Below are 21,252 nucleotides of genomic sequence, written 5' to 3'. Positions count from 1 at the left end.
TCAGAAACCGACAAAAAGAAGCAGAGGAATGGAAGACTAAGGGTAACAATTACCAGTTTATCTAGTTACTCAGTAGGTCAAGTGTCTTGACAGTAGGAATGTTTTATATATCATTGATTTGATGCACAGATAATAGGTTAGTTAAACAGGTCTATTTTCTTAATGGGTACATTTTCTACTACATTTTATCTTTAGGGACACTCAAAGTTTATTTGATTATGGTGGTGGGGCAAGTGCCCATCCCTGCCAGGAGGGATTAACGAGCTCCTGTGGGCGCAATCAAGTCCTACCTGGAGCACGCTGCCTCTGAAAAAGGGCGGTTCCTTAAGAGAGTAAAGCCAAATCCAGAGCTAGAGTGCCAACCCCTTAAATCCACAGAATAGTGAATGCTGATTCGAAAGGCTGCTGAAGATCCTCTGTTGCCTAGACCCTCTGGATAAGTAGAGGAACCTCTAAATTACTTTCTGTTCTTTCAGCCCAGAATGCTCAGCCTGAGCCCCTTGGACTGCAAAGGGGTTAGAGAAATCCAGCCCTAACCCAAAGAATACCGATCTATTTGCCTTGCAAAGCATGCCAGGTGGACCTGGACTGCTTTGGGGTTGAAGGACTGTTGTACTTTGCCTTTTTTGTTTGGACTCCCTGTTGGGGGAGTGCTGAACTAATCCCCTGCTACTTGTAGCTAGAAAGACACTGACTCGGTAGCAACCCCTGTAGCTGAAGGAAGGGACTAGGAACAAAGGGAGGTACCCCTGCCCACTCTCTCAGAAGGGGGCACTCTAGAGGTAAATCCTGTCATAATTAGCTTGTTTATTTCTTTAATAGGAATCAATTTAGAGAGGGTTAGCTGCATTGCTACATAGGTTTTGGCTTGTTGGATAGAAAATACATTCTTCTGAGAAATGTGTCTCCTTTACAGGTCTTTGATTAAGTTGTCTCATCTGTAATTTATCTCCCATGGGACACTATAACACTACATTTTCAAATTAAATAGAACATCTTAAATTATGGTGACACCAGTCACACCTCCCTATTTATGGTGGAGTTGAGTTTTGCACTTAAAATGCATAAGAAGAATGGTTTTCATAGAGGTACTGCCAAATTAAGCTTGAACATTGGCACGGTTACACTATAATACCATTTACTATGCAAATATGTTTAATGCTACTGAAGGCAACTTCCTTCAGCTTAATGTGGATTTCAGCTGTGCATGAAACAACTGCAGTTACCTTAATGTTGTAGGATACAATTCACTGTTCACAAGATACACAATTTCAAAAGCCATGGTGATTCCCAGTCTTCCCAGGGTGGCTACTGAGGTTTTCAACCACAGGATATCTGTTAACAAGGTAAATTCAAAAAGCAAGGTTGATGAAATGTGTTTTACCATGTCAGCTGGAAATCATGGGGCTCATTCCACTCTCCCTTACATGGGTTTCACACTGGTGTAACTCAGCTGAGTTCAGTGGCATAAGTACTGATTTATATCAGTGTAAGTGAGCAGAAGCAAACATCGGGGCTAGATTCACAAAGGGATTTAGGCACCTAATCCAACATTTAGACACCACTGACTTTCACGAAGCCACTGCTCAGCCTGTGCCTACACCTGGAAGTGCCTAAATTTCTGCTGGGCGGGCATGCACAAAACTGCCTAAATCCTGATGCCGCCTCACAGGCAATGGAGCCCTCTCATGCCACAGCTCCAGCAGAATTCTCAAGCGAGGTGTTCCCCTGCCTTCCTTGTCTGCAGGGCCCACTCTGGTGGGTGTGCTCAGAACACGAGAACCTACGATTTAGTGAGCAATTTCTGGCTGTTCTGGCTGTAACTGAAAACTGATCAAGGGAAATACTTGTCACACAACGCATAATTAGACTGGGGAAGACATTGCAACAGAAAGTCACTGAAGCCGAGATTCACAAAGAGACTGGACATTTCCAGGGCTAATAAGACTGTTCAGAGTTATCATTATTAATCATTGTTAATGCTAACAGAAGATTTGGAAGGGATATTGGGTTTAAGCCATCTCTAACAGGAAGCTGGATGAAACCTGAGGTGGAGGCAAATGACCCCAATCTGCCTACCACAGAGTTTTGACACTTTCCCTAAGGCATCTGATGTTGGTCACAGTCAGAGACAGGCTAATGGACTAGATGAACATTGGGTCTGATCCAGTCTGCCAGTTCATGTTTTCCGGTGCCTATATCTTTCTCAGAACTACCCTTCAAGCCCTGTCAGGAAGAGTTGCATCAGAAGGACTCTGGATCAGGTTCAAGGAAGAGTAGAACCAAAAGGGCATTGCTGCCAGGGGCGGCTCTAGGTATTTTGCCGCCCCAAGCACGGCAGGCAGGCTGTCTTTGGCGGCTTGCCTGCGGGAGGTCCCCGGTTCCGCGGATTTGGCGGCACGCCTGCAGAAGGTCTGCCGAAGCTGCGGGAACAGCGGACCCTCCGCAGGCAAGCCGCCGAAGGCAACCTGCCTGCTGCCCTCGCAGCGACCAGCAGAGCGCCCCCCACGGCTTGCCGCCCCAAGCACACACTTGCCGTACTGGTGCCTGGAGCCGCCCCTGATTGCTGCCAGATATCAATGTGTGCTGGCGCCTATGGGTGTTCAAGTTTTGGCTACTCGTGCTTTGTTGTGTCACCCAGGCCAGTTTGAAGACTCAGAAATCAATTCCAACCCACTGACTCAACGAAGACGTGTTGCATAATGCCAGGTGTGGGATAATGAGTGGTAAATGTTGTTGCCAAGCTCCCATGATCATACCCAGATTGTGCAATCCTTTGCTTCAGGCAGGCTGCTGGTCGTTATCCAGGTGTGACATTTCCCCCCTGCAACATTTTTCTAAATCAAATTATAATTAGAGCTGAGTCAGACTGACTTCTAAGTAGATCTGGGAAAAAATGTCTCTTGGCCTCATAGAAAAGGCCTCTAGAATTTAATAAAAAAATGACAATTTGCCTATAGTTTTTTTCATCATCCTATAGATTTTATAACAGAAAATTAAATGCCTGCTATGGAATTCTATAGGATGGCTCAATAAACTCTAGAAGGGACATCATTGTCTTTGAAATCTGATAAGATTTTACAGTAATTTCTAGAGAACCCTATCAAATGTTCAGAGGTCTCTGTAGATTTCATCCCTATTTAATGGTGTAGGATCTTTTCCATTAAAGACTTTAATAACACTATTTCATGAAAAAAGAGAAATGCACCTATTTTTTTTGTCTTGAATTTTTTGAAAAAAAAATTTTTTTTTGCAGGTGGAAATACGTATTTAATCCCCAAAATCTGTATGTGTGAGCATGTGTGCATGTGCATGTGAAAATAGTGACTTTCTCCTGGCAGCAAATTCAAAGAAATCAGACACACACAAAGGTGACATTTGAGGACAGAAATGGTGCAAAATTTCATCCTGGATCAATAAAAAGCAACCAAGAGTCCTGTGGCACCTTATAGGCTAACAGGCATATTGGAGCATAAGCTTCCACTACATGCATCTGACGAAGTGGGTATTCACCCATGAAAGCTCATGCTCCAATACTTCTGTTAGTCTATAAGGTGCCACAGGACTCTGTCGCTTTTTACAGATCCAGACTAACACGGCTACCCCTCTGATACTTGACATCCTGAATCAAATTCATGAACAGAGTTGAAGCCGTTTAAATGGGAGGATGATGACTGGGACAGCTGCTTTCATAGGACAAATTTAAAGAAAATATTTTTTTCCTATTAAACTGAATGACTGTTCGGTTGCTTTAACAGAAGGATTGTAATGACTGGAACCATGGTACTGGGCTGTCTGGTTGCATGATTGCCCTGTAGATTACCATGACAAATTACAAACTACTCACTTTTAGGCAATAATAAAAATACCTGATGCATAATAATGCCCATCACTGGCACCATACTTTCCATCCAAAGTGCTCTGCAGAGGAGGGTAAGTATCATTTCAAAGTGCTTTACAAACCAGGTGACATGACTTACCCAAGGTCATAAAGGAAGCCAGTGGCAGAGCCAGGAACAAAACTCAGATCTCCTGATGCTCAGACCCTTGCCATTGCGGCTGGATTTATTGAAATAATTGAGCTGCTTAAACGTGTGGCGTTGTCTTAAAGTAACTTTTGAATAAACTTTAAAAATGAGGCTAATTGTAGTAAAACTGGACCCACTGAGGAATGTGTTTCTATGGGCTGGTCTACACTACGGGGGAAAATCGATATAAGATACACAACTTCAGCTACGTGAATAACGTAGCTGAAGTCGAAGTATCTTATATCGAATTACCTACCGTCCTCACGGCGCGGGATCGATGTCCGCGGCTCCCCATGTCGACTCCGCTACCGCCGTTCGGGTTGGTGGAGTTCCGGAGTCGACAGGAGCGTGTTCGGGGATCGATATATCGCGTCTAGATGAGACGCGATATATCGATCCCCGAGAAATCGATTGCTACCCGCCGATACGGCGGGTAGTGAAGACGTACCGTATGAAGAATCTTTTATTGTGCTTCCAAACCCACCCATTTTCATAGGCTCCATTTTACAGCTCTTCTCTTGGGATATCTGCCTGCTAAATGGTTGCCTTGTGATATGATTTCTGGAGCTGACACCGCTAAGGCTAACTAGTATTCACAACACTGGCTTCATTCTGCTGATGACATCCTTAGGGGGAGGTGATCCTTTCTAATACATCCGATGTAGCTCCAATCTAAACTACTCTGAAGCAAAGAGCAGGGACTTCACAGTCAGGGTAAGGCTCTCTGTTCTCTGTCTGCCTTTAGTATGTCACACCTCTGAATGTTTTCCTTGGGATACACAGTTCACTGTAACCACATAGTGGAGAGACATCAGTTTATAGAAAAGAATCCCTCGTCAGCAGTGCTGAATCACACCCCACAGTTACCCTGGTAGTCCTCGAAGCAGGACCAAGACCTTTGCGTAAGGGAAACCCAGGGGGGTGTCAGGCCAGGATAGCTGGCTCTGTGCCAGCTGCTTCTGGCCCTTGCCCCATGCCAGGGATAGGATGGATGAAATGAGGAATTGACAGCGCACACTGCACTCTGGCAAGCCCAGGCCAGTGGAATGGCCTGTTACTGTTACTGGAGCTGAGAATCTGACTCAAGATCTGCTAAGACTGACCAGCAGGAAATATATAATTTAAATAGGTTTGTTTCTTTTCTCAGACACTCATTTATTTGGAGATGGGAAGTTTCCCCAAACTACCAATTTCCTAGCTCCAGATCTGTATGATAAATATCTTCCCAGCCAGGGAATGAATGTATTTCCCCCTTCCTCATATTGTTGTTCTGTAGTTTGCATTATCATTTGCTAACTGTATCACAACACACTTTTTATCTTCGTCCACCACTTCGAAATCTCTGTGTGGCTTCCACCTGTCTACTCTAGGAACTTCACAGAGTAAATAGTGGATGCTCTGTAACCTGAAGTCTTTAAATCATGATTTGAGGACTTCAGTAACTGAGCCAGAGGTTAGGGGTATATTACAGGAGTGGGTAGGTGAGGTTCTGTGGCCTGCAATGTGCAGGAGGTCAGACTAGATGATCATGATGGTTCCTTCTGACCTTAAAGTCTATGAGTCTGTGAGAGAAATCACTGATTTTGGGAAGCTAAGGAAAGACTTACCTTCTGGTAAGAATGCAGTAATTAAGCATGCCACTCCTGCCACTATGTTGCTTATGGCAAATGGAAGGCGTCGGCCAATTCGGTCGATTGTCAGTAAAATCAAGAGAGCTGCAGGCAATTCCACAGCTCCGGAGATGAAAAAGTCTAGGTAGAGGTTTCCTCCTATAATTCCTAGGCGCATGACAAGCCCTTGGTAAACCAGGGCACTTGTAAACCTAAACAAAAAACATTGAGACAAACACAAATGACTGTAAGCAGCTGACTCAAATTTCAAGTTTGAGAGAATCACAATACTGAAAAAATATGATGCTCAAAACCCAGCAAAATTGGGACTTACCAGGCATACATTAGAATCAATGTGTATTTTCTCATATGGGGAGTTCTAACCAGATCAAGAAATGATGGATTACTAACCTCTTCATCTGTAACTGTGATCTAAAGAAAAGCAAACATCGGAATCAGCAGATCATAGGCAGGAACACAGGCCACCACAGCTGAGCTAGTACAGCAGCTATGGAAGAGGGCTCAAAATGTAATACAACTGCAGACTAATTTCCAGCTCCTTAATCTTTTGTAACGACAATATATATGCCAGGAAAAAAAACCCAGCTTGATTTCCAGCTCCTATTGAGTTTCAGGAGAAAAAAAACCCTCATTTTTACTTGTAAATGGAGAATTGGACTCAGAGGTCCCTGGGAGGCAATAAACCTGGCACCTTGCAATGCCATTTTTACAGCTGCTTTTCAGTGCAGAATTGAACTTTAAGGGTGACTCAGAGAAGGCACTCAATTGTGAGTTCACAGCCAGCCACTGAAATTGTAATAGGCAATGGTCAGAACAAAGGGGTGGGTCTGAAGAGAAGTAAGAGATGGGGAGAGTAAACAACAATGGCCTTGAGAGTGTTTTTTGATCCTACAGCTGAGTAGCAGGAGGAAAAGTAGGGAGGAGGACACTGTCAAGAAGTGAGGCCAGGGTGGAAAGGCCTAGAACAGAGAAAGATTAATGTTTGCCTTCCCCAAAACATGTAAATGAAGCAGAAGTCAATGGGCCTTCAGAATGTGCTTATAGTTAAGAATGTGCACAAGCATTTTGCTGATTTAGGCCTTTTCCTTAAAAATCTACAAATTATTTAGAAATATCAGTTAAGCAACCCTCCCCGAGACGAGGAGGAAGTATTTTCTCCATTGTACAAGTAGGTAAAATGATGATGAGAAAGCACACATGATTTAGGGCCTGTCTGTACAAACAATTAGGGCTTGGCTACACTTACAAGTTGCAGCGCTGGTGGAGGCTTTCCAGCGCTGCAATTACACCCCGTCCACACTTGCAGGGCACAACCAGCGCTGCAACTCCCTGGTTGCAGCGCTGGCTGAAAACCCGTCAGGGTTGGGGTATAAGGAGTGCAGCGCTGGTGATCCAGCGCTGCTCAGCAGGTGTGGACACTCACCAGCGCTTTAATTGTCCTCCAGGGAATAAGGAGTTATCCCAGAATTCCTGTTCAGCCACTCTGCTCATCAGTTTGCACTCTACTGCTCTTGCCTCAGGTGACCCGCCCTTTAAATGCCCTGGGAATTTTAAAAATCTCCTTCCTGTTTGCTGCAGCCAGGTGTGTGTGGAGTGCAATCAGTTAATCTTTACAGGTGACCATGCCTCCACGCGGCAAACGAGCCCCAGCATGGAGCACTGGCGAATTGCAGGACCTCATTAGTGTTTGGGGGGAGGAAGCTGTGCAGTCCCAGCTGCGCTCCAGCCGTAGGAATTACGATATCTTTGAGCAGGTATCAAGGTCCATGCTGGATAGGGGCCATGATCGGGACGCACTACAATGCAGGGTGAAAGTTAAAGAGCTGCGGAGTGCCTATTACAAAGCCCGCGAGGGTAATCGCCGATCTGGAGCTGCCCCCACGACCTGCCGTTTTTACAGGGAGATGGACGCGATACTTGGGGGTGACCCCACTGCCAATCCCAGGACCACGATGGACACTTCTGAGCTGGGTGGGGGACAGGAGGAGGAGGCGGAGGCGGAGGCGGGGGGGGGAGGAATACGCGAGTGACACCCCAGAAGACACCCCAGAGTCCCTTGAGGCATGCAGCCAGGAGCTCTTCTCAAGCCAGGAGGAAAGTACCCAATCGCAGCAGCCAGCAGTTGCAGAAGGACAAGCAGAGCAGCGGGTTACTGGTAAGCGGCTTTTATTTTCTGGGTGGAAATGTTTCTGGAGAGGAAGGGGGGTTCGGGCTATATGCATGCCAGCCTAGATGTGGAATAGTCCATTGATGTGGTCTATCACGTCACGGTAATCGTCTGCAGTTATCTCAGCAAAAGTTTCAGCCAGAGCGTGGGCAATATGCCTGCACAGGTTTATAGGAAGAGCCACTGTTGTCCTTGTCCCAGTCAGGCTAACGCGTCCGCGCCACTGTGCCGCGAGGGGGGGGGACCATCGCTGAACACAGGCAACCCGCATAGGGTCCAGGGCGGAATCCACATTGCTGTAGAAGAGCCTCCCGCTGTTCCGTAGTGACTCGCAGCAAGGAGATATCTTCCAGGATTAACTCCTGTGAAAAATGTTGGGAGACTCTTTAGTGAAGCTAGTGATAGAGATAGGGAGATAGTGAAGATCACCCCTGCAGCTGCATCTTCACTCAAACCCTCTATCACTGAAGCTTACCCAAAGCAACCAGCACCCCTCTATCACTCAAGCCCCAATTCTCCCTCTATAAGCAACCCTCACTCACCATTTTGTGGCTTCTGCTGTGTTATGTGTGTGGTAAAAGAATGCTAAAGTGAGGACTGAGAACTCCTTCAGTGTGTGGGAATTTCAGTCTTGAGATAATGAACACAATGCTTCCCTGTTAAATGTTGTCAATTCTTTTTTTCTAAAGTGACCTTGACTGCTGGACTGACCAGATGTACCACAGCACAGAAGCTGCAGAATTTGAGAAAAAATCCCCGAAAGAGCAAGGAAGACATGCTGAGAACTGTTATTGCTCACTCTGCTAGAGAGAGTAAAAACTTGCAGGAGTGGAGAGAGAAGGAGAGCAGGATCCGCCAGAGGGAAAGCAGGACCCGGCAGAGAAATGCAGTGGCCAAGAGGAAAAGCACAGAGAAGCTGCTAAGCATCCCGTCGCGCCAAGCAGACTCTATCGAGTCACTCGTTGCCATGCAAGCAGAGCACTACCGTGCTACTCCACCCTCCCCCCCCCCCCCGTCCCAAAGCTTTTTGCCTTGTGCACCAATGTCAGTTCAAACCCCCCTTCCCCAGCATCCAGGTTCTTACCACCACCAGCTGCCTCCAACACCTGTACGTTCACCAACCAGCCCTGCTAACTACAACCCTTACCCTCTGCACTCAACCCCCATCACCATGCAGTTTATGCACCCTGAAGTGCAGGATTCATTGCACAGCACTCCAGACAGGACGTATGCAAACTTGTGACTGTGCAGTTCACCAACCCACACCCCTGCCCTCTTGTGTTCATGAAATGTTGTGTTTCTGTCTGTCAAGGAAGTTTTTTTCTTTTCAATAAAACAATTCTTGGCTTTGAAAACAGTCTTTATTATAGCAGATAGTGAAAGATACCTTAGCCCAGTAAAGAAAGAGGCACTGCAAATCATTTTAGGGATAATAGAATAACAGTGTAAACAGTGCAATTCACTCCCATGCAAGGCAGCAAACATTACTGTTGGCTTTCAGCCTCAAATTCTTCCCTCAAGGCATCCCTAATCCTTGTAGCCCTGTGCTGGGCCTCTCTATTAGCCCTGCTCTCTGGCTGTGCATATTCAGCCTCCAGGACTGTCCCCTACTGTGATCTTCCTGTCTGGGAAAAAAGTCCCTGCCTGCATCTTCCTGAACAGGCCACTGTTCCGAAAGATGCGTGCATCATGCACCTTTCCAGGCCAGCCTGTGTAAATGTCAATGAAACGCCCACGGTGATCCACAAGCGCCTGGAGAACCATAGAGAAATACCCCTTACGATTAACGTACTCTGATGCCAGGTGGGGGGGGGCCAGAATAGGAATATGCGTCCCATCTATCGCCCCTCCACAGTTAGGGAAACCCATTTGTGCAAAGCCATCCACAATGTCCTGCACGCTCCCCAGAGTCACGGTCTTTCTTAGCAGGATGCGATTAATTGCCTTGCAAACTTGCATCAAAACGATTCCAACGGTCGACTTTCCCACTCCAAACTGGTTCCCGACCGACCGGTAGCTGTCTGGAGTTGCCAGCTTCCAGATTGCAATAGCCACCCGCTTTTCCACTGTCAGGGCAGCTCTCAATCTTGTGTCCTTGCGCCGCAGGGTGGGGGCGAGCTCAGCACACAGTCCCATGAAAGTGGCTTTTCTCATACGAAAGTTCTGTAGCCACTGCTCGTCATCCCAGACTTCCATGACAATGTGATCCCACCAGTCAGTGCTTGTTTCCCGAGCCCAAAAGCGGCGTTCAACGGTGCTGAGCATTTCCGTGAATGCCACAAGCACTGTAGTGTCACACGCGGCAGGCAAATCCATATCGATATCATCGTCAGACTCCTCACTGTCACTTTGGAGCTGAAGGAATAGCTCGACTGCCAAACGTGTTGTACTGGCGACACTCATCAGCACAGTCCTCAGCAGCTCAGGCTCCATTTCCCACAGAAATCGCGATTCACACACAGAGCAGAAAGACACTCACAATGGCGCCAAACGTTGCCAGAAAGACAGAATGCTGGGATATGAAGCGATGCACCATGGGGCGTTGGAACAGGAAGCGGAATGACCCACACACTTCCTTCCCCTTCCCACAATACTCAGCGCCAAAACGGCGCCAAAACGGGACGATGTAGCCCTGAAGATTAATCTGTTGGTCTGTATAAAATGTCTTTTTGATAAAAGTGTGTAGGCTGCATAGATTAATAGAATTTGCAATAGCTGTAAACGCAAGATACCTAGAAGCTTCTAAACCAGACATCCTGGCCTATTTCCTCTGTGATGCTGAAAGCAACCTTTAAGACCCTTACTCAGAAAAGTGATAATAGGAAACAAACCTACGCAAATTGTCTAGGGACTTTCTGAATATCTGCTAACCTTTCACCTAGTTAGGTGCAAAAGTAGGGTATTTCTGCCCACAAAATACAACAAGTCTACCACAAGATACGTAGATAGTTGTCATTTAATACGTATACAAAGGTCAGCCTATGAAAACAGGTACCCTCACCTTTCCATGGGGAAAGACAAATTTGGGCATAAGAGGAAGGATTTCTCCCTATAAAAGGTGTGATAATCCACCATTAGGGCAGGCGATACACCCATCCTTCTATTCTCATCGCCTCACCCTGCCTACACCTACGAAAGCTGTCAACTAATGATAAGTCGTAGTGTTCTGTCCTTTCACAGCTGTAAGTATGAAATAATTCTTAATTTCTACTTCACCTCTAAAGCATCTATGCTAAGAAGGGTTTAATTCATAACCAGTTTCTTTATAACTATACTTCCTCTAGCAGAGGTGTGAAATTCACTCTAGTACTATTTGCTGCAAAGTGCATTAGATATCATATCATATCTCTTAAAGAACTGTGATATTTTGTAACTTTGTAATCAAACTGCTTTTAACATTTTACATTTACTTCTTGTTTTGTTGATTTTAAATAAAAGGTCTTGTTTGACTAAACTCTGTCTCTGTCCTAATTCCTGTAATACACCCCAATCTCCTTGTATTAAATTCTGTGAAGCCTGATTCAAGACGAACTTTTATCTTCTGATCACACATATTGGCGAGCCATACCTATATTATTAATATCTATCAATTATTACTAACATTACTAATTAATTAGAAAATTAATTATTAAATACAACTAAATTAAGTGGATAAATTCCACTGTCCCTACTAACCCTCCCCAAATCAGGCAACAACGAGGTGCTCTGTGGGATAGCTGCCCACAATGCACCTCTCAATACAGCGCTGGAAAGTGCTGCAAGTGTGGCCACACTGCAGCGCTGGTAGCTGTCAGTGTGGCCACACTGCAGCGCTGGTAGCTGTCAGTGTGGCCACACTGCAGCGCTGGTAGCTGTCAGTGTGGCCACACTCCAGCGCTGGCCCTACACAGCTGCATGACCAGCGCTGTAACTCCCAGTGCTGCAACTTGTAAGTGTAGTCAAGCCCTTAGACTGTGGCAAACTGGGGTGTGCTAGCCGCCTGCAGTTTAACTGTCTGTGCGGATGCATGTTAACAGTTCACTAATGCACTTTGAGCTACTCCCAGTTCAAGGAGGACTACAGCAAAGCTCCCTCACGAACTGTTAATGCGCATCAGCAGGGAGCACATGAACAGTTAGACCCACAGCTGGCCAGATTCACACCCAAGCTTGCTGTGATCTTCATGTAGACAAGCCCTTAGCCAAGGTAATACAACAAATCAGCAACAGAATCAGGAGTAGAACCCAGGAGTCTTGATTGAGATTTTTAAAGCAGTGCAAGGGATTTAGTCCCACATAGTCAGTGGAAGAAGTGTGGCTAAATCCCCTGTGTTGCTTTGAAAATCTCAGTCCCTTGACATCTACATCTTCACCTGCACATCTACCAATGTGATATATGCCATCATGTGCCAGCAATGCCCCTCTGCCATGTACATTGTCTGGTTTGGCCAGTCTCTACTCAAAAGAATAAATGGACACAAATCTGACATCAGGAATCATAACATTCAAAAACCAGTAGAACACTTCAACCTCTCTAACCACTCAGTGACAGACTTGAAGGTGGCAATTTTGCAACAGAAAAGCTTCAAAAACAGACTTCAGTGAGAAACTGCTGAGCTTGAATTAATATGCAAACTAGATACCATTAACTGGGGTTTGAATAGAGACTGGGAGTGGCTGGGTCATTACACATAGTGAATCTTTTCCCCATGTTAAGTATCCTCACACCTTCTTGTCAACTGTCTAAAATGGGCCATCTTGATTATCACTACAAAAGTTTTTTTTTCTCCTGCTGATAATAGCTCATCTTAATTAATTAGCCTCTTACAGTTGGTATGGCTACTTCCACTTTTTCATGTTCTCTGTATGTATATATATCGTCCTACGATATGTTCCACGAAAGCTCATGCTCAAATAAATTTGTTAGTCTCTAAGGTGCCACAAGTACTCCTGTTCTTTTTGCAGATACAGACTAACACGGTTGCTACTCTGAAACCCATAAAAAAAGATGTGATTGTGGAAAGAGAAAGAAGGACCCCCCGCCACTTTCTACCATCTGTGCTGTGTAGTCAATGGAAATTACTTTGTGTTTTGGAGGGAGAATGGGGCCAAAGGGAATGTAGAGTCAGAGACCATGCTGATTGGTGAGGAGAACAGTAAACTAGGTCAAACAGCATTGTTCAGTGATCTGATTCTAGTTCAGCCAAGGCTGTACACATTAATTTTATTTGTATTTATTCCTCATGTCATAAGATATAACCTAAACTTTTCAGAGAGATAAACAGCCTTAGAGTGGACTTTTAACACCTCCTTTAGCAAAAAAAGTGTCCCAGAACATTGGAAGAGTTAATGAAACCCCAGTCTGCCTTGGGTTCTCTTCCATTCCCCCTCATCATTGCTAGAAACCCTCTTTCCATCTTTACAGCTACTTTGTTTTCTGTAATGCAGTTAGACGTTTTCTCAAAGTTGCTTCCACTCTTTACATGCCAGCTCCATTTTTTAATCCCACAATTTGTTTGTCAGGTATTCATTTACATTCCAGATCAGAATCTGCTGTTTGTTGGCATTTGTTATGCTTACACTCATGAAGGTGATAAAGCTGCCTTAATTTTGTTTATAAGAACATGTTGGCAGTGACCAGTATGTGAACCTTGTGCAAATATGGTATTCATTTTCCCATGCAAAGATAAATCAAGCAGTCTTAACCCAATGCACTGTCTGTCTCAAGTGCCACTAACACTAGTTGGAAATAATGTTTGAGTATGATTTATGGGCTGGGAGGAAAGGACATTAAAATCATTGCAAAAAACCTCTTAACTCTTTTAAGGTCAAATCTTGGCCTCACTGAAATCAATGAGAATTTTCCCATTGACTTCAGTGCAGCCAGAATTTCACCCTTAGTACCCAAGTACATTTTATATCCTAACCCTGGGAAGAGCAAAGACATTTTGTATAAAATGATTAACTTCATCAATTCCTATCTCATTGTATTGAAGTCAGTGGGACTTAAGCATACACTTTAAGAGCAGTGCTGAATTACAGTCACAACGTATAAAATTAAGAATATGTGTAAGTCTTTGCAGCATCAGGGCCTTAATAACATGAGCAAAATCTTCTGTGCATGTTCAGAGTATGATTTTCCAAGGCTTACATCTCTGTCTAATCAACATCAGTTTTCACAAGAATACTCCAAGTCATTTCTCCTCAGAGAGGATAATATCCACATCTATCCCAGCCATTTTAATGCAAGAGGTCTTTTTTTTAAAAATACAAGATATTTTTCTGTAATGGGAAAATAATTTGTTCCTCTCTCCTGTAACTTAAAAATGGATGAAGTCATTTTGCACAAATGTTCACAAAACATTCACCCTTGGGCAGAGACCAACCGTGAAACATTTCAGCTTGAAAAATGAAATTTGGGGGAAATTATGCACAACTGAGAACGGGGGTTACACTGGAAACAACATTTAATAAATTATGACCAGTCCCCTACTATCACAATGCTGTAATACAAATACTGAACAAAACAATGCTCATCTGTCTTTGCATCACATCCATTACTAGAACTAGTCGGAAAATATAGCAACAAAGCAGAAGTATTATGCAGAGATGTATTGGTTTCAATGAATATTTAATCAGGAAGGTTTCAGGGTCTGAGGGAAGGGAGCCGAGAGAGAGACTCTCTTGATGGTTAGGCACTGGTCTGGGATGTGTGACACTCAGGTTCAAAGCCCTGCTCTGCATGATTCAGAGTAGAGGTTTTTCATTCCCAGATCACTCTGAATCAGGCTGAGCAGGGTCCTAACCCCACCCCCTCTCTCTCACGCACACTCATTCTCCATCTCTCTCAATCAAAAGCTCAGGTTTCAACACAATTATGTTTTTGAGAAAACATTCGAAAGGCTTTTGTCTTGTTCTAGTGTGGAACAAAACCAACTTTTCAGAACCGTGAAAGTTGCAGTGAAATAGAAGTGTCCTCCAGTCACCTCTATTCATCAACATGGTATCTGACTGCCAAGAAAGGCTGCGATTTTCTGGGCATCTAATCTTAGCCAAAGTCCATCCATGTCATGATGGATTTTCTCTCTCTCTGTCCACACACTAATGGCTTTATAAAGCTGGAGATAATTATCTGGAAGAGAATTCTGGTGTGAGTAAAAATGAGAGATGTACTTGACCGCCTATTAATGCACTTCCTGAAACATCACTGTCTCCTGGGCACAGCACCAGGAATGACAGAAGTTGTATATCAAAAAGGTCCCAGGAACAGATCCAAAGTGCAGCTCAGATATTACTCAAGATTAAGCAGTTGCAGCTGTGAACTGGGGTCATGACTGTGACTATTTCTTAAGAATGTCAGCTAAGATCTTAATAAGCTTGATGGGAAAAGATACATGTCTCTATATTCTAAGGTCCAGGTTTTTTAAATACTGAAGTGTAGAAAGGAGAGATTAATATGAGAACATGAGCAGTTTTACTCACTTCTATCTCACTCATGTGTCTTTCCACTTCATTTCTCTCTTAACTGTTTCAGTTTACACTCCTGTAATTGCAGAAGATGCTATTCCAATCTGGCTAGTTTACCCCACTCAATCGCTTGGGCTGAGGGTGAGACTGACATCATCTTGGCCTGCATAATGGAAATGGTTTACTAATTTCTGGCATCGCCTTTCACTGGTAATCAAAACCTTGTCCATCATACAGCTTCACTTATCTACAGCCATCCGGTCCTCTAATTATATTCTGTTGGCCAAGTAAATGAGTGGCCCAATATGCTGCCTATTCCCACACACAAAAATGTCATTAATGTAAGGTTGCTCCTGTGATTAATATAATGTTCATGGAAACTCCATAACAAGAACATTATGACAATTACACAAAACTATGCACTAAAAAGCATGGAAATGAGTAGTTAAGGAAATGTATATGAATATTTCCACATATCCATCCCTGCTAATATATGAATATCTATAAAACATATAACTAATGATATATGTGTGTGTTAAAATAGTTTGTAAGGTTGTCAGGCAGGTCAAAGTTTAGCTTGTTTGTGAAATATGTTGGGTGAACTCTTACATTTCAAAATTGTCATTAACTGAATGTATGAATTACAAGGGTAATGGAATATTTACATACTAATTTCTGTGCTTTTTCGCACAGGTTTTTTTTTTTGCAATGGAATATGCAGTTTTTATGAGGGCTATATTTATCATAGGAGCAACCATGAGTAAGTGACTCTGGGTGTGAGTTGTGATTAAGAAAAAATGTCTTTGAATTACAGTGTAAATAAAATCATGCAGATTTGGGCAAAGCTGTCCACTTTTGTGGAGGAAGAACAATAACTTGAAGGGATGATGCCTAGTCTTCTGTCCAAGGTGGGTGAGGAAATATATTTTATTGGACTAACTTCTGTTGGTGAGAGAGACAAGATTTCGAGCTTACATAGAGCTGAAGTGGAGCTCTATGAAAATCAGAGTCAACATAGTATATTGTGGCACAGTCTCTTTCAAATTAGCATGTGTAAGGCTGTGAGTCTGTCATGGAGGTCACGAATTCCGTGACTTTCCGTGACCTCCATGACTTCTTCAGCAGCAGGTGCGGTTGGCCTGGGGGCTGCCTGAGCAGCTCGGACAGCCCCTTGGCCAGCCATGCCACCCGGTGCTGGGGCAGGCTCGGGCCACCTCCCCCCTCCCCCAGCAGCAGCAGGAGTTTGGGTGTGGGAGGGGGCTCAGGGCTGGGGGTTGAGGCATGGGAGGGGGTGAGGGCTCTGGGTGGCACTTACCTCGGGGGGCTCCTCAGAAGTGGTGACATCCCAGCGCTTGGGGAGGAGGCAGTGTGGTCATGCCTTTGCCTAGTAGCTGAGGGATGTTGCTACTTCCCAGACCCCCCAGCCCAGCACCCTTGGCACCCCCTGGGGCCATGCCCCCAGCACTCCCGGCATCCCCTGGGGCTGCTTGCCCCAAAGCATCCACGGTGCCCCCCAAGCTGCCCCCCTCCGAGTACCTGTGGCACCCCTGGGCCAGCTCCCTCCCCAGGATTTAGTCGGGGTAGATAGTACACGTCATGGACTGGTCACAGGCCATGAATTTTTGTTTACTGCCCGTGACCTGTCTATGACTTTTAATAAAAATACCCATGACTAAAATGTAGCCTTAGTCATGTGTAATAACCAGAAGGCCTCCCAGGGTAATGAGTCTCTGATATGCAGACAAACTGAGGTCTGCATGCTCAGAGTCTGTAGGAACCATCTTGTTATGTAACTTTTAAAGACAATTCTAGTTTAAACTTAACATCCCTGGAGTCACTCTGGGTTCCTGAGGTACAGGGCTGCAGCACACCCACAAGGAAGATATTCTCAGCTGCCTGACCGTGTTAGAAAGCACAACAGTTAGTGTTCAAGCTGCACAAAAAAGTCATTGACAGCAAACCTCCCCGCCCAGTGAAAAGAGAGAGAGGCAGTTTTGTTACTTCAAACCCGTGAATCATAGATAAAATCTGTCCTCTAACCCATTTGGGAGTTATTGTGAAACTCTACTAATGATGTGCTTAGTGAATATTTCCCATAAACATATTTTCTTTACTGTTAAATTAATTATTCCTTTAAAAAGATCTTAATATGGTCAGTGATGGATATACTGCAGTCCTCTAGGGATTTTCGCCAGTGAAGCTAATGATTTAAAACACATCTTCTAAGGCGAGCCTGTAGAGTTCTGAAGTCTGGCATTTAAGTTCCAAGCCTAGCTTGTAGACAATGCCTACAGATCTCTTAACTCACTGTTCCTGATAGGCCATTTGTCTACATGTCCAAAGCTAAAAAGTACACTTTTGAAACCATTCAGTGTGATGAGATATAGTCCATGGCCATATGTAATGCCATAACACTATGACAATGTATACTTAACCACATCAGTCCTTTCACCTCCATCTCGGGCCACAAGGGAATTCTGATTCCATCAGGTATCCTCCCTTTTGCAAACGGTGAACTCATAGTCAATACAGATTCTGCTTCCCCTAGTTTAAATTTTGGCCATCCCTTCCCTCCTGTGGAGAAACTCTTGGGAGGAGGGCAAATCCGTGGGTTTAAATTCAGAGCTCCTGTTAGATCCTCCCTTTGGGCAGGAGGGGTTTGGGACCCAGTGGACCAGCCAGAGGAAGCAGCAGCAGCTCGCCAAAACCCTGATGCCTCCATGTGATTTGCCAGGTCTCCTGGACCCTCATTCCCTCAAATGATGGTCCAGGAGTACTGGCAAACCACGTGCAGGTTCAGTGTGTAAGTTCATGCTGCAAGGGGCAGCGCAAGCTTTCATGCAGCTATCCATATATGATGGACTAGGAGAGGAGCATGAACAGCGGTGTCATTGCACAGTAGTGCTGATACTGCTCACTTAAAACTGCAGTATGCTTGAATAACACTCCCATGCCTTAGTACTTTCTCCTCCCCCTACAATCGGTATGCCCTCTAAAATTCAGTGCAGACCTTAGCAAGCAGAATAGGCATGGAGGGGCTATTGTGCTGTGCACACTATGTTTAATAACATAGCATTACAGTAGCAATCAAAGGCTCAAATGAGGATTAGGGTATCCTTGTGCTAGGCTTCCTACAAATACACAGAAAGAGACAATCTCTACTCTGCAACACAATTTAAGGCCCTTTTGCCACGTTTTTCCTTCTCCTTTGTTCTGAACCACAAGTTCTGTAATTAGGGCTGACCAAGAAAAACATCATTACAAGAAATATGACCAAAAAACAAAATGAGAAACAACTTTGTTAGGGAATCTTATTAACCAGCTCCCTCCCTCCCCCCTGCCACTAAGTACTTAGAACCCACTCCCTTGTTCAACCTTTATTTTTTAGGACTGAGATAAATATCAGCTCCACAATGAGACTAATGGACACATCCTCCACATGGGGTATGTCAGAAGACAGACCACTGCACAATACTGTCTGAGTATAAGCCATTATGAAGCCATTACGATGGCCCCTAATGATTTAAGATGTCTAGTATAGTTCTTTAAGATATGGGATGTTTAGTGGGAAGTTTACATTAGTCACTCAGCACTCCCACCTCTTATGACTTCTTGGAAATGTTCTAATATCAACCCATGTCCTTTCAATAAAACTACTTCTTTCTTCTCAAGAGAAAAAAAAAAGTGAGACAGACAATCTGTTCGTGATGTTATACGGTAAAATTCTTCTAAATCAAACAGAATATATTCTAGCAGAATTGAAAGGACACTGGTTAAAGATCAAACAAAACTGGAGCAAACATATGGTAAGTACCTCAGAGTAATGCGGTGAGAGATATTTTCCATTGTGCTTGGCAATGGTGTGCATAATGTTTAATGCCTTTTCTCCTTTTTTGCGTGTCAGTAGCCAGCGTGGAGATTCAGGAACTGCCCTGTAAAAGCACAAAGGGAGGCAAGGATTTTGCTTAATTGTGTCTTTAGAAAACCATGGGAATCATTGCCTGCATTAACACCTAATGCAGTGATTCTACGGCCTCTCAACAAGATAGAATTTCTACCCAGCGCCCCAGTCAACTTTCAGCTTGACTCTCAAAATACTTCATGCCATGGACAACCAGGAAGGTCCATGGAGCACAGCTTGAGAACTAGTAGATTGTTTACAGTTCACATGCAACATTCAGCCATTTATCTTTATCATTTTATTCAAATCGTTGTTAGGTCTTGCTCAACTTTCCTGAAAGTTTCCTAAGGCCCAGAAGCTGGGTGACATAAGGAATTGGTGACAGGACATGTAACTTTTTGCCTCTACATTGGAGGACCTAATCTAGCTCAGATCAAATGGTTGATTGATGGCCTGTGTGAAAGGAGTTGTTGACCTGGCCTAGTTATTAGCATTGCCCTGCAGTAGTAGCTGTGTTGGTCCCAGGATATTAGAGACACAGGTGGGTGAGGTAATATCTTTTATTGGAACAACTTCTCTTGGTGAGAGAGAGAAGCTTTTGAGCCACACAGAGCTCTTGGTCAGACCTCCAGATTTCTTCAGCTTATCTCTCACCAACAGAAGTTGGTCCAGTAAAAGATATGACCACATCCACCTTGTCTCCAGTGCTTAATTTATAATGAAAGAGGTGCTGGGAATCAAGTAATTATATGTTGGGGCTCGAGCAATTTTGTTTACTTTCAAAACTGACGTGGCAAGCCCAGAGGCTATGAACTGCCAAGCTTAGAGGTGCTGGAGCTCAGCCCTGGCACAAATTAAGCACTGCTTGTCTCTCAGTTAAGCATGGGATTGGGTGATGGTAGACTTTGGATTTAGTCCCAGCTCTGTCACTAGCTTGTTGTGAGAACTTCGACAAATCACTTACTGCCTCAGTTTCTCCAACTGCAAAGGCGGATAGTTACTCACCTTTGTAAAGTACTTTGAGAGTTTTAGATGAAAATCATTGTAACTCTGTAAGCACAAAGTTTTATTAAAACTCGCCACCAGGGTTTGCACTAAGTGGCACTTTGCTGACAGTCTCAGAGAGGAAAAGGAGTGAATGACATGGAGAATGAATTACCTTTTTACCCAGAGATGTAGTTCCCTTCAGGTCAGGGTTGAGGCACACAGCTGGGAAGAGAATGATGCGAATGAGCAGCTGATTCAGCAGTAGTGCATACTTCCCCACACTGCCCTAACTAAAGTACTTCAACCTTGACTTGGAGGACAACTCCTACAAGAGAGAAGGTAAAGTAGTTCACTCTCCATTCCTGTTTAACCCTGGGCCTTTCCCACTCCATTCAAATGAAATATTGCTTGTGGTCAAGCCAAACATACACGTTAATTAATATCTCTGTGAGGTTCTTGTTCCCCTGAAGTGTTTCCTGGCACTTGGAAAGTCCCCTGACCTTCCAATAATCTCTTTGTAGAATACTGTGTCAGGGAATCATAGTGCCACAGAGTCAAAGAGTAAATTAACAACAAAAATAATGTTTAAATCTTCTAATGGGTGTGGTTCTACCGACCACTGCTCTCTCCCCTCTTTTCATACGTGGTACATTGAACTCTGCAAGGCCAAATTCAGTCCTGGTGTATCTCCTGTGTACTCAGTTGAATTACATCAGGGAACAATTTTGGGCTCAAAATGTTTGCTTGCTTTGTGAACACCTAGGGAAGAATTGAGTGAAATTCCTTGGCTACTACTGGGATAGTATTCAGTCACAAATAAATGTAATTAAACTTTCAAAAACATGTATATGAGATCCTCCAAAGAAGTTTAATTTGGAATCCAGGTCTACGAGGCCTCTACAAGGCAACCAGGGAACTTTGGAGGATGGACCCAGTGGTAACAGAAGTCCACCCATGAAAATATAGGCATATTGTGAGGGGCATTTTTGGTGGATTCTAGACCTGTAAAACCTATTACAAAATGTCAGACTATGGCTCTTGTATAGTTTGACTAATCAGAAAGGCATTTTGTCAGGCCACAAAGTTGTTGTTT

General features: G+C 44.2%; 1 protein-coding gene across 1 annotated transcript in view; it reads right to left on the bottom strand.

Annotated features, from left to right (window-relative positions):
- The window catches only part of SLC22A3 (solute carrier family 22 member 3), a 50,123-nt gene that overhangs the window by 8,394 nt on the left and 20,477 nt on the right, over nt 1-21,252 (bottom strand). The window contains exons 5-8 of the mRNA XM_045011431.1: nt 19,086-19,203; nt 5,973-6,070; nt 5,636-5,850; nt 1,227-1,335 (exon numbers count right to left, since the gene is read on the bottom strand). Coding sequence (XP_044867366.1) covers nt 1,227-1,335; nt 5,636-5,850; nt 5,973-6,070; nt 19,086-19,203 — 540 coding nt within the window. The remainder of the gene's footprint in view (nt 1-1,226; nt 1,336-5,635; nt 5,851-5,972; nt 6,071-19,085; nt 19,204-21,252) is intronic.

The sequence above is a fragment of the Mauremys mutica genome, chromosome 3, assembly GCF_020497125.1.
Source record: "Mauremys mutica isolate MM-2020 ecotype Southern chromosome 3, ASM2049712v1, whole genome shotgun sequence".
NCBI classification, from domain to species: Eukaryota; Metazoa; Chordata; order Testudines; family Geoemydidae; genus Mauremys; species Mauremys mutica.
Note: the sequence above shows the minus strand (reverse complement) of the source record. Positions and strands in the feature narration are given on the sequence as shown.